General features: G+C 40.7%; 1 protein-coding gene, 1 long non-coding RNA gene and 1 other non-coding gene across 3 annotated transcripts; 2 read left to right on the forward strand and 1 right to left on the reverse strand.

Moving 5' to 3' along the window:
• Positions 1-480: 480 nt before the first annotated feature.
• On the reverse strand, positions 481-2,788 carry LOC103633446 (uncharacterized). Its single transcript, XR_002748808.1, has 3 exons — positions 2,440-2,788; positions 1,417-1,536; positions 481-677 (listed from the first exon to the last, which is right to left on the reverse strand). It is a non-coding gene; the product is annotated as an uncharacterized lncRNA (long non-coding RNA).
• Positions 2,789-5,874: 3,086 nt separating this feature from the next.
• On the forward strand, positions 5,875-5,946 carry TRNAW-CCA (transfer RNA tryptophan (anticodon CCA)). The gene has a single exon. It is a non-coding gene; the product is annotated as a tRNA-Trp (tRNA).
• Positions 5,947-6,094: 148 nt separating this feature from the next.
• Positions 6,095-12,018, forward strand: LOC100283400 (developmentally-regulated GTP-binding protein 1). The gene is made up of 10 exons (NM_001156301.2): positions 6,095-6,302; positions 7,437-7,490; positions 7,955-8,128; positions 8,465-8,536; positions 8,621-8,680; positions 10,209-10,318; positions 10,678-10,977; positions 11,136-11,327; positions 11,451-11,502; positions 11,594-12,018. Exons 1-10 carry the CDS (start codon positions 6,261-6,263, stop codon positions 11,642-11,644), a joined length of 1,107 nt encoding a protein of 368 aa, NP_001149773.1. The 5' UTR covers positions 6,095-6,260; the 3' UTR covers positions 11,645-12,018.
• Positions 12,019-13,636: the final 1,618 nt, after the last annotated feature.

Consider the following 13,636-nt stretch of genomic DNA (forward strand, 5'->3'; position numbering starts at 1 on the left):
CCTCTAGGCTACTTTCACCTTTTCTGTAGTATTTTGGAAATATCACAAACTATGACAAATGCCAAACCGTGCGACAAAGTCTCTAACTATCAAACGTTAGCCCATAAAGTAGGACAATCGCATGGCAAGTGACCTATTTTGATGCTAGTGTGGCACAGTGCCTCATCCTTGCACTCGCTAGCAATGTGCTCAGGCTCTTTGAAGTTCCAGCAAATAGGTTTTGAGGTGCACTCTGCTGCAAAGTGGTTGTAGAAAAAAAGGGTGAAGAGTTACTGTCCACTACAAACAAAACATCAGAAGAATGAAATCTGCAACAATTATTAAAGCGATACTCATACTCTGTACAATAATAAGGGGGTGTTTGTTTGAGATTATAATCTGCCCAAATTATATTATCCAATAATTTTTGAACTACTACCAGTTAAAAAATTGTTGGATTATATAATCTGGGTAGATTATAATCTCAAACAAACCCCCCCTTAAATCATAAATGCATCTGATTCCAACAAAAAATAGAACAGGTGCATGCGTGCGGCTATATTATAAGTGTTGCTGGTTTATTTTACCCTAGAAGGTTATATTTATTGCACGTAACCGCAGATTGGCACGCATGCTTCTGTTTTGTGATGGCTGGATGCCTATCCTTCTGTGTCGTATTATGCTCCTCTGCATGACACCTACCAAAACAAACACATAATTAATGATCAAAATAATCTTCCACCCTAACAGAATGCCTTTCACTGCCAGATAATTTATTTTGTAGCTAGCAAGTGATCTGGAGAACAATGTACCGCCACATTAAGGTTTTAGTTTTGCACCGGTCTAGGTTATTAATTGTTTGGAGCTAGCAAAATTTGGAGTCAGTTCATCGATTTGGAGCCGAAGGCCCAGTACAAGGTGGAGAGTAGCAAAATGACAGTGTAGCAGCAGACACAGAACCACGAGAATTCCTTGTGACCTAGCACCATGTCGTGTTGCTACGCTTAATGATGTTTTGTAGTGTGGCCTGACATGGTTCGAGTTACACACTGGCCATATATGTAGTAGCTAGTATAGACATACTTGTGCTCACAAATTTTGGGTGAAGCAACTCATAGGTTGTTCTTCTATTATTGTGATTGAGAATCATCATCAGTTGACCTAGTGTTGGGGAGGAGGTTTGGTACAAGAAAGGTGTTTTAAATTTGTTGTTATTCCGCTAAAGCCTAATTGAAAGCTCCTTGATAGCTATGACAAAGGTCAGGTAAGGCGATTCTACAACAATAGTTTGTAAATATGCTCAAATATCTACTAGAATGTCATAGATATTAGATAGCTGCATCCTGTTTAGATCAAATGAATGAATCTATAAATAATTTTATACCAAGAAGCACATACTAAAGATCTAAATTCACTGAAATCATAGAATGCAGCTACCTTCTCTAGCTATTGATTGTTTCTTCCATTGACTGGACAACATCCTTGAGCAATGGCAGAATCACCATAGCCTTATAGAACAAAACCCTCCAAATCACATGCCCACTCCAGAAAACGAACCTAAACAGAAGAATTTTCCATTATTTTAAAAAACAAAGCAATTAAAAAGCATTAAGAAAACAAGTTAATTTAAAGTATGTAAACATGAGCTAGGAAGCACAAGAACATATTTGTTAAGAAAAAAATGCTAAACCTAAGGTGCATGTCAGGAACTTGTCATATGTTATGTTTAGACACATTTTTTTATGTAGCACTCCCGCAATCAGTGCATAGATTGGATTCAGTGGGGTTTTCTCTCAACCAACCAAACAATTAATGGAACAACGAATTCCAGTCGAGGAATGACTGAATGAGAATATTTTACTGTATACCAAATGAGGAGGTTTTATTGTATGGATAGTTGAGCAGCATAAACTGCTTGACTAAGTACTTTGAATGCACCAAATAACTCATCAACATACAACTATTAGAAACATGTAAATACCATCTATATTTTCCAAAATATAATAACCAACACCACCTCATGAAGATGATACATTATTTGAAAATGCAGTAAACATTACAAAAATGAAAACCATAAACATGTTCCCTGATGGTTTATGTATTTATAGTTCCACATACACTTCCCTTTCAATAATATACACATTATAATCCTTATTGACTGAACTGAGAAGCTTTTGCCTATTTTAAGGATAGGTCAAGCTGTTGCAAAATTCTAACTATAATTACCCCTACTCACAAATTTTAATAAATCAAGTAAAATTTCTAACAAAGTAATAATTGATTTGATTTTATAACTGCTTGTAACTTCAACTTTGCATGTTAGTTTGATTCTCTAATTAGCCAAACGCAAACACCAGATCTAACGCATTTGGAAACAACAAACTGAGCACACGTGCAAAACAAAATTGGAGGACATGTACGAATGTTTGTTTCCTAAATAGTACAAAGGCTTGAATATACCGAATATGGAATCTTTGTGTCATCTTCACTTGTTTGTTTATTTGCTCCTATTGGTGCAGAAGATCCCACACCAACATCTTCAATCAAAATTTGTTGTTCTTCACTTTTTTATATGCCCAACATTTGCATAGATAGCTGTAATAAGTACTCAATGCACGGAAAATAACTATAAATGATAAAATACTTCAAGCATTGCAAGTTCCTTTGCCAAATGAAAGTAAAAGATAGTACATCATTTATATTTCTGCAGAACTGGGGGCTTGTAAATTCTGGAAAGGCCTGGGACTCACATTAGAGCTGTCAGATGTTAAGGGGCCAAGACAAGATTGCTTGGATAGAGATTATCCATCAACCCTGTTCAAGACCACATACATGTGAGGCTGAGGCTATGTGAATGCAAGAGATATTTAAAAAATCATTGATCCTTGAAATCTAGAGATGCACCATAGGCTGATGCCCCTTTTGCTAAGGTCACACCAAGCTTGCTGGTCAGAACTCCCACAACAACCTCTGCCATATTGGTTGTGCTTGCTTGTTTGGGGCTCAATAACATGAGTTTAAGATGTACTTGGCCTCAAAACCCAGATGTCATGTGTCAATCAAAGAGATCTTGTTTTAGGTGAAAAATATGAATTTCAGAACCAACATTGAACGAATTGTGAACTGAAGAACATTGATACCTGAATATGGTGACGTGAGAAAACAAGGATGCTCTACAGGGCCTAGCTGAAGACACCTAAAACACTTGACAGAAGTAGAGTGGGAACTGCACTGATGCTGCAAGACCATAAGAACAGTGACCAACAAGTCAACAACCATGAAGAGTTGTAGTTCTTGGAGCTCCATGTAAAAAAAGGACGAACAAAAATATCTTCATAATATGGGTCTAGCACTGATGCTACTATGATTAATTAACATCTTGTCCTTTAGGTGTTGACTGTAACAAGCAACACTGCACTCTACCAGCAGTAGAGAAATAAGCAAGAAACAATAATGACAGTATTTCTTTAACAACAATAAGGTAGTATTAAACGAATTACAGATGATGCACCATGTGAGGAGAAGCGTCATACTATGAATGATCAAGTGGTTGCAAATTCAATGAGGCAAGAATGCAAGACGTCGACACATACCACAGTTCAGTTCACATCTAATGTATAATGAGAGTGTAAAATTTAACACCTACTGGTTGTAGCTAAAAGAAGTGCATAAAACGTTGTCTATTTGTGAAGATGTATAAATAGGACATATGAACACACTGTACAAGTTCCTACTTCAAACAAAATAATTTTTAACATGTTTCATTAGTAGTTTCAGGTACGTGCAGCATTTGCGCTTGCACTTGATAATTAACATTTTCCTCTGAGCGTGGTGTCTGTCCAAACTTCACCAGGCGGCCTAAGGTGTAGCATGTCCTTGTATTTTACAAACTTCAGAAGCTAACCATCAAAACACATGATTGTTTTCAATAAGTAATAGGTCAACAAGTGGGGTGGCCTCCTAATAAGGTAGAAAAATAATGGAATAGCATATCATCAATGAACATTAAACCTAACTGATTAAATGAAGCAACACCAATACCGCCCTTCTGGATCTACCGATGCATGGTTTCCAATCTGGGCACGAACATAATTGGTCTTACTCGCCTCAGACGACACATTTGTGAGGTTCTCGTGTAGGCCCTGGAGCCGGTTGATGAGGTCAGTACACGCTGTGGTGAGCACCTGGACGTCGTCGTCGACCTAGTGGACCTTCGCGTGCGCGGCGACGGCCCACACTTCGACGTCTATGTTGGCCGCCTGGTCGGCCAGGGCTCGCACCTCGTCCTCCTGCTCGGCGCGCGCCACGATGGCAACGATGCAGACCATCCAGAGCTCAAGTTGCGCTACAATAAGTTGCTGAGTTGGAGATAGGGCCTGGATCTTGGCGCCGCCGTGGCCTGGCTGGGCGTGGTAGGGCTTGAGGAGAGGGCTCGGGAGAGACTTGCAGGACATCGTCGTGAGATTGAAAAGGAGGTCGCCGAGGTTTGCAGGAAAGGTGATGGGTGGACGGTGGGTGAGGTGGTGGCGCGTGGCGGGGTCGTCGGAGGTGCCGGGTCGCCCATCACCCAGTGGAAGGCTCGAAGTAGGAACACCAACCATGGGGGGGAAGAGGGATGCGTCGGCATGGGAGGGAGAAAGGGACCGGAAGGGGAGGAGGCAAGTACGACGTGGGAAAGTATTCGGTGGGAGACAGACCCGTCTAACTGCGCTCAGAGTTGAAGTTTAGGAAAATTTTGGGTCCGGGCGACCGCCAGGCGTCGCACGACGGATGGCGGGGAGGCCGTCGAATGCGGCGGGCACAGCAAAATGGGTGAGGTTTTAATATCTCCGATTAAAAGAGATAATTGTGTAATAAATTATTAGATGCATGATTTCGAATCCTTTAATCATGAGACTATTACAAGAAGATTTCAACGTCTTAAAACTAGAAAAATATATTTGTCTTAGGTCACAGCTGCAAGATTGTATATTCACTACACTACTTTTGTCAATATACTTTTCTTGCATTAGTGTTTAGCTAATATACAATTTTTCTAGCTATAGATTTGTGATATCCAAGATCAAGGATTAATATAATTAATAGAGTACTCATACCATTAAGATACCATTAAGATGTATCTTATTTTTCGGAAGTCTATCTCGAAAGAACATCTGTGTTAATTGTGTTTGGTCTAGAGCAATCTTGAGAAGGGTGATGGACCGAGAAATCTTTTTGGGTGCACATGACTATGGACAAAGTGCGCACATAAGTTAGAGGGCTACTAGAAGTAAGTACCACTGGTTCAGGAGTGTACGGAATGTTACAAAATTAGTTTTTTATTTGTGAATCAATACATACAAAAAAGGATTTTATGTATGTATATCATTTTGAAACATTCCTAGTATTATCACTTAGCCTTAGTATTATACTAAAACTAATTTTATCTAGTGATCTAGCATAACGTTTTGTTTTTTATATTGTAGCCCTATATAGAATTTTGTCCTACGTCCGCTGGCTCCACGGCAACGGCCAAGCACCGGTGCTTCTCCACGCGCCACGCACGCCATGTATGATGAGTGCTTTTTAATTTGACATGAAGACACGTGCCCCAAGCCAAGAGGCCAAGAAGCAAGAGTGCGAATGAAGAGGCGAGTCGAGCAGCCACCAGCCGGCACGCTCTCCATGTATTATGGTTGCATTGAACTTGTCTTTACACCGTTGGGCGCCGCCTGTCGTGTCCGATTTCGGCTCCGGCGACAGCGAGTCCGAGTCGGAGCTACAACATGACCCCGCTCCACTGGTACGACACTTCATGCCACCTTCCTTCTCGGCCCCATCTGTGCTACTCACGATCTCGTCCGTAATTAAACTACGAACAGTACTTATAACCTAAATTACAATCTTAAGCCATCCGGATCCGTGGCGCAATGGTAGCGCGTCTGACTCCAGATCAGAAGGTTGCGTGTTCGATTCACGTCGGGTTCAAAACCCCGAACAAACCGGATCATTTTTAATTTCTTTCCTTTTTGTTTTGTTTCGCTTTATTTTTTCTTTTTGGTCATTTTTGCTCCACAAAATTGAAACATTCCACGGCCCAGTCTACCGGCCCATTAAGCCTGCCCGTGTCGCCCTCGCCCGCCCCCCAAACCAAAGGGAAACCCTCACCACGCTTCCCGAAACTTCTCCTTTCTCCATCCTCAACCCTACTCCCCCCTTCATCCGCACGAACGAAGCAGCGCGAGCGAGGAGCAGACGATCCTTCCCGACCTCGAAGCGTACCCCCCCTTCCAGCCGCAGCCATGGCGACCGTCATGCAGAAGATCAAGGACATCGAGGACGAGGTAACGACTAACGACCCCACCCCGGCTAGTGAATCGCGAGTTTGAGGGCTAGGTTCCCATCCAGCCGTCCCAACGTCTCGGTAGATCTGTGCTCCCAGCGCTTACGAGATGTTGGGCTGTAGCTCAGTGGGAGCTTCGAATTACAATGGTTTTTGATGCCGAGTCGCTTATATAGTTGATAGTTTGGGACGCCGGAAATACTACAGGTTTTAAATTTCTTCCGTTCTGGTTTCGAACTATCATTAGTTTCACCTTGTATGTGTTCTGATGTTGTCCGAGAATGCTGTGTTAATGCGGCTGTGAGATTGGGATTGTCTTAAGAGGTTATTATTTTATTTGAGAGATGGGATGCTAACCCTGGGTTCTGTACTGTTTGTGTTTGATGGTTAAGTGTCTGGTGAGGTTTGTGTGGAAGTTTAGTCTGTATGGGGTTTTCCTGCCTTTTAAATGCTTCCATCCCTGTGAAACGATCATAGTCTGTTTTGTGGGTTGATGAGTTTATCACATCAATATGTAGTGTCGACAAATACTATATGTTCTGTGCCTCTGATCACATTGTTGGATTTGATTGCTTTTCCTTAAAAAAGGGAATACCCATTGTTGACAACGTTGGAATCTGGGGAAGGGAATTTCTAGACAGCCTTTACCCCTGCAAAATTCTGCTCGTAGGCTGATTCAAACCCAGGATCTCTAGGCAACAAGTGGAATTGTCATGCCCACTCTTCCGTAGATGTGATCGATAGACGATAGCTATAGGTTTTAAAAGCCAGCGCTAACATCTAAACTGTTTTTTGGTTGTGTTCCATGCAAGGTTTACTTTTTTGGTTCGAAATCACCAAATTTCAAGGTTTTTTTTTTCTGTTTCGCTACTAACTGAAAAACGAATTTCGGTCCGGTTTTAAATGGATTTCGATTCAAAGTATATAAAAATACAAAAGTCAAATTTTGATCAACAAAACGAAATTTGGATCATTCCAAACGAAATTGTGGACCTTGGTTCCATGGTGATGAATTGATGGTATTGCTTTTTTTGAGTAATATGTAGACCGTGGAACTGGAAATTTAATCGCATATATATCTTCTGATCTTCTATTGCTGCAACTAAATATGTTGTCTATTTTTTTGACTATGCAGATGGCAAGGACACAGAAGAATAAAGCCACTGCTCACCATCTTGGTCTTCTTAAGGTAACTTGAAATATACTCTAATCTTTATCTTAGAACTCTTACCTATGGTAATTTCTGTCATTCACTTTAATGAGTTTAAGATGCCCACTCCGTATGAGGCCATTAGGACATCTGCATATCATTTCAATGTAACACTTTGATTTGATGTTTCATTATGAATTTATTAATGCCATATGTTGCCAGTTCTATATGATTTTTAAGATATTGATGGCCAAAGTTAAAAGATGTTTGAGGGAAAACCTAAATGGACTTATATTTGTGGTTGGAGGTACTAATCCGAAGAAAACGTGGACAGTTCAGCTATTTTCTACTATTCAATTATCAACGCTGCAATGTTTTGCTATTAATTAGTTTCCATATTATGCTTCATGTTGATATTTGATATTTATTATGACACTGTACTTTGTTGAGCTGATACTCTTTGATATCAACTGAGCTTATGTCTTAATTGTTCGTTTGCCTAGGCTAAACTTGCAAAATTGCGGCGGGAGTTGCTCACTCCAACATCCAAAGGTGGTGGTGGTGCAGGTGAAGGATTTGATGTGACGAAGAGTGGAGATGCACGTGTTGGTTTAGTTGGCTTTCCTTCGGTTGGGAAATCAACATTGTTGAACAAGCTAACAGGGACATTTTCAGAGGTTTGCTACATCAATGCTCTTTGTTTACAACATTACATTTAGCTGCTCATCACCTGTATTGTATTAGGGAAATCCTCGTGTTCGTACCTTGCACAATGTTTTTAAGTTACATGCTGTCTGATTCTATTGGTATGCTCCGAGGGACTACACGTACATATTGCTTGAGTAGCAAGATTTTGCTTTCAGTGATGCGAATTCATTAGAAAAGAAGTATTTTTGGATTGATTGCTCTTTGGACCTTCTTACAGATGAATATTTTCGTATGCTGTTACTATTTATTTGATTTCAGTATATTAAATTACTAATGCACTGTTTTGTTCCTTCTCTGTTTCAAAGGTTGCTTCCTACGAGTTTACAACTTTAACATGTATTCCTGGAGTTATCATGTATAAGGGTGCTAAAATCCAGGTGACCATGTGCATTCAGAAATCTAAAAGTTTTTCTGAGCATATTTCATCTTGATTAATTATTAATATCTGGCTTTCATTTCAGCTTCTAGATCTCCCAGGGATCATCGAAGGTGCTAAAGATGGAAAGGGCAGAGGAAGACAGGTATTTGAATCTCCAAAAGTTTCTTGACACCATTTTCTTCTTTGAAATTGACATGATTTCAACAAAAAAAAACTTTTGCATTGTTGGAAAAATTGCCTTCCTTATATGGGCTGATGGGCATAACCGGGTCATCGCATAGTATGCAGGAACTGTCCTATCTTCATATGATTCTATGAAAAGTATCCATCCACATTTTGGAAATTTTATGAGCACTCACCTTTTTTTTATAATGGAAACAAGAGTTCCAGCTTTTCGCATTAAATGTGTACATCCATTACATGTACATGTCAATTTTTGACTCAATGGACGGTTCTTTGAAAAATGAAACTAACTCGACGAAACCAAATAACATGGCTATGAAAAACACTAGGCACACTCAAGTCTTGCATTTGATCGCCATCCATGATTCACAAAGACTTCCATCGCCACCACTTCTAAAGCTTGACACACATCGAGAATTTGTTGATGTACTTCCTCCTTCTGTAGGAGTCTCCAGAACCTGAACCAGTGGGTACCTCTGAAAATGACCTGCACAATTGATGATGTTGGTTTTTTATTAAAAGCCACCTCATTTCGAGTAAGCCAAATAGACCAAAATAAAGCTGATATTCGAGTAAGTAGTATTTTTTTGTATACTAGACCACAATTACTTGCCCAAGACCTGATAATATGATTAATGTTAACAGGCGTTTCTATTTTTAGAGTAAAATAAATTATCCTCCAAATATTTTTGGCAATATAGCAATCGAAAAAGAGGTGGTGTATACTCTCATTACGGTTGCAAAAGCAACAAGTCAAGCTACCTTTCCATCGTATTATGTCTAAATTATCTTTGGTGAGGATTCCTCCCCGACCTAAATTCCACAAAAATTATTTTCAGGGGAGCTTAAGTTTCCAAATCATCTTGTTCCGATTGTTGTTAGGATTATACATCAACAAATGGTACATAGATTGGACAGAAAATTCCATTCTTATGAGCACTCACCTATTGACCTATTGTAAAATCGTCCGTAATTACACAAACCTGCACCAGCACTTCTTACTTCAGAATGGTCAATGGTTTACTTTATAAAAAATATCCACTTTGTAGCTAAGAGTGCTCAGATTTATTAAATATGTAGGGGGAACTGGGAACTGATTAGCTACTATGTTCTTCACAGTACTAGAGGCTCCAATGAGTTCTTACTTCTTAGCCTTGAATATTCATTTATATATTTTAAGCAAGTTGTTTCTTGTATATTGATGAGAAATAAAGCTAATTTGATAATTGCTAAGGCTACAACATCTGGTTTTATTTACCATTTTATGCATACTGAGCTAATATGCTTCATTAAGAAACACTGAAACAGTTCTATGATCCGTACTTGTTTTATACTTGTATTCACACTTCACACTCAGTAGTTTTTCTCCAAATCAAATAGCTGCTCGTAACACTTCAGTCTTGGATTTTCTTGTGTTATTCCGTGTTCTTTGTGTGCGGAACCATTTCTTCTTGGGCTTGAAAGTTCCTATTTTTGTGGCTTGACAGGTTATCAGCACAGCTAGGACATGCAATGTTATTTTGATTGTTCTTGATGCCATAAAACCAATAACTCACAAGCGTCTTATTGAGAAGGAGCTTGAAGGATTTGGCATTAGGTAAGTCTTCTTTACATTCATACTTCTGCTGGCGCTAGTGTACGAAACTTGTACACAGCTTGGCCATCAGTCCTTTTGTGATCTTTCCTTTGCTCCCAATCTGGAAGACATCATTTAGCTATTACCAATTACCTAAATGACTTGATTCATTTCCTGGATGTTGCACTCATTTATTTATACTGAACCATGCTAAATTCTATCCTCTTATGTTATCATGCTGTTTCTAATACAACATTCTATTTTGTTTTGCGGCTTGTGTCTCCTTTGTTTCTTTATAACTAGTCCCGTTTGTTTTGTGGGTTTTTCCCTCCTATTTTTGAAAAAAGTTTTAAGATCTTTGCTCTCTTTGCTCTTGTCAGGTTGAACAAAACACCACCCAATTTGACTTTCAGAAGAAAGGACAAGGGTGGAATCAACTTCACATCAACAGTGACGAACACACATTTGGACCTTGATACAGTAAAAGCAATCTGTAGCGAGTACAGGATACATAATGCTGATGTCTCCCTGAGATATGATGCTACAGCAGATGATCTCATAGATGTTATTGAAGGAAGCCGGATTTACACTCCTTGCGTATATGTTGTCAACAAGATTGATCAGATAACACTCGAGGAGCTGGAAATCTTGGACAAACTTCCCCATTACTGCCCGGTTAGGTGAGCATGTACTGTAGTATCCTGCTGCAATTGATTCACTTGATTTCCCTTAATAGCTGAAACACCTCATTTAAAAAAAAATCATTGCAGTGCTCTGCTCATCTAGAACCTGAACATGCTTAGGACTAAGAGGCTTTGTTGTTGTTGTATTGTTGCAGTGCTCATCTTGAATGGAATCTTGATGGACTTCTGGAGAAGGTATGGGAATACTTGGATTTGGTTAGGATATACACAAAACCTAAAGGGCTGAACCCAGATTATGAGGATCCTGTTATCGTATCATCTAAGAAGAAAACCGTGGAAGATTTCTGCGACAGAATCCACAAGGACATGGTCAAACAATTTAAATAGTGAGTGCCATATAATTATGTTATTATTGTCTCACTTGAATGGAATCTTTTGATCGGCTATGTACCAGATAATTTTTTACTTGTTTTTTTGGCCCTCGTCTCTAACTGCTCCAAAAATTGCAGCGCTCTGGTATGGGGTTCCAGTGTGAAACATAAGCCTCAGAGAGTTGGCAAGGTATGCATTAGACCAGCATGATGTTACATTGTTACACACCCACTGGGTGGGTGTTAGGTTCCTTGCACTGATTTATTGTGCTTTCGTGCAGGAGCATGAGCTTGACGATGAGGACGTCGTTCAGATCATCAAGAAAATATAGGCGTATCATGTGGTGGAACGAAACCTGTTTTTTTCTGCAAAACTGGGAGCGTTGAGGATTTTGTTGAGTAGTAGCCTCGCGAGAAGAGCTTGAACTCGGCCTTTGCTTGTTGGTGAGGCTCATATGTAATGTTCCCTGTTCTCAGAAAATTTGCTTTGATCCAAAGACAATGTGAGTCGGCATTTACTTATATACAACGAGTCATGTAGCTGTGATGTAACTTCCTCTAACTTGGTGCCATGTGGACTGGAGTCACCGATGTGTGCTGCCAAGTGTCTGGCCCAACCGTTGAACACGTGGAGAGATGCTCTCCATATCTTTAGAGGAGGATATAAGGTGATTTGATGATTTATTTATTAAGTGTTTGTACCTTATCTGGTGTTCGTACGTTTTCTAGTGATGATTATGATAATTCATAATCATCTTTGGTGGTGTGCTATGTGCTGTTTCCCCAACGACTCGAATCCGGAATCCCCATTCTCCCCGAGTGGCCTCTGGCTTGACAAAACAAGAACAGGACCGGTTCCTGTTCCCTAGATCTGCGTAGAGGCGACGGGACACCTGAATCCGCAAAAAAGGGTTCGCGGTTTGATTGAGAGGAACGCAGGAACCCAGCGTCAAAACCCAATCTTGACGCTCGTGCAGCCGTGCGCCATCGTCTTCTTCGTGTGATATAGTGGTAGGGAGAGGCGAACACCAGTGGAGATGGTGCCGTTGGATTGGAAGGGTACGTCAGCGACGAGACGATGGGCACCTTCGCTCCCATCCTTCACCGGCGGCCGCTTGAGCGGTACAGGCTCCACACGCGGGCCGAAGAGGAGGCGAAGAACCGCGTCAGCCTCTCCACCGTCGTCCGCGGCGTACTTCGGCAGCAGCTCGTGTAGGCCGTCATCGAGATGATCTTGTTCATGGTAAGGGGACAGGTAGCTCTGGTCGGCATACCGTGAAACACAAACATGCGCGTTCCGCTGTCACGGTCGGTCTGTCAGTCTGTCCGTGTCATCTCACGGTAACAGCGCTCGGATTCGTATCGGTCGATAGGTCCGGGCCAAGAGGGACGACGACGCACACCGGCCGCACCGTGGGTGGCATATGCATGTGTCCCCTCCCCGCACGCGCCGCGGTACCCGTTGCTGTCAGATGATCGCAGGAGAGCCGTTCCCGGGAACCAGTCCAGCCCCGCCCGTGTGCTTTTCCTAATCTTATCCCCTTCATCTTGCACATCACCACAATGCACGAACACACGCGTCGTCGCGTGGACGGATCGAAAGCCCGAGCCTCGAAGCAACCGCGCTTTAACTAACGAGCCCGACAAGGTTCTCCATTCGCGACACCAAGCTATTACTAGAATGAATAAATGATGTTGACTAGTAGCCCGAATAAGCTAGTAGCTAGTACTAACAGAAGTACACAAAAATCTTGTATTAAAAAAACAAATTGCTGACATTTTTTTTAGGAAAACTAGTGTTAGTCTGATTATGGTGGGAATGAACTAATTTCTTTTCTAATGCCCTCCAATTCTAAAAAGGATTTGTCCTTAGAGTTAGAGCTTGGTTGGGACTAGCTTCAAATCTAAAAATTGGTATCTAGATGTGTAGATTACACTTTATATAAAGCGGTTTTAAGGGGGTGTTTGGTTAGAGAGACTAAAGAATTGGTCTCTAGTTTTTAGTCTCATTTAGTCAAATTTTTTGCCAAACACTAGGACTAAAATATGGACTAAAATGGTTTAGTCTTTAGTCTTTCACATATGTGCTAAAAGGCACTAAACCATATTAATTCCACATTTACCCCTCATTTAGTTCAATTATACTAATAGCAGGAGAATGTTAAAGGTCATTTTAGTCTTCTTATGAGTCATTTAGTATATTCTTACTATTTTTAGCTCTTAGAACCAAACATGTTAGAGACTAAACTTTAGTCCCGTAACTAAACTTTAGTCACTAGACTAAACAAACCAAACATGGCCTAACTTAGCTCTTAGATCCCATA

This window comes from Zea mays, chromosome 7 (genome assembly GCF_902167145.1).
Source record: "Zea mays cultivar B73 chromosome 7, Zm-B73-REFERENCE-NAM-5.0, whole genome shotgun sequence".
NCBI lineage: Eukaryota > Viridiplantae > Streptophyta > Magnoliopsida > Poales > Poaceae > Zea > Zea mays.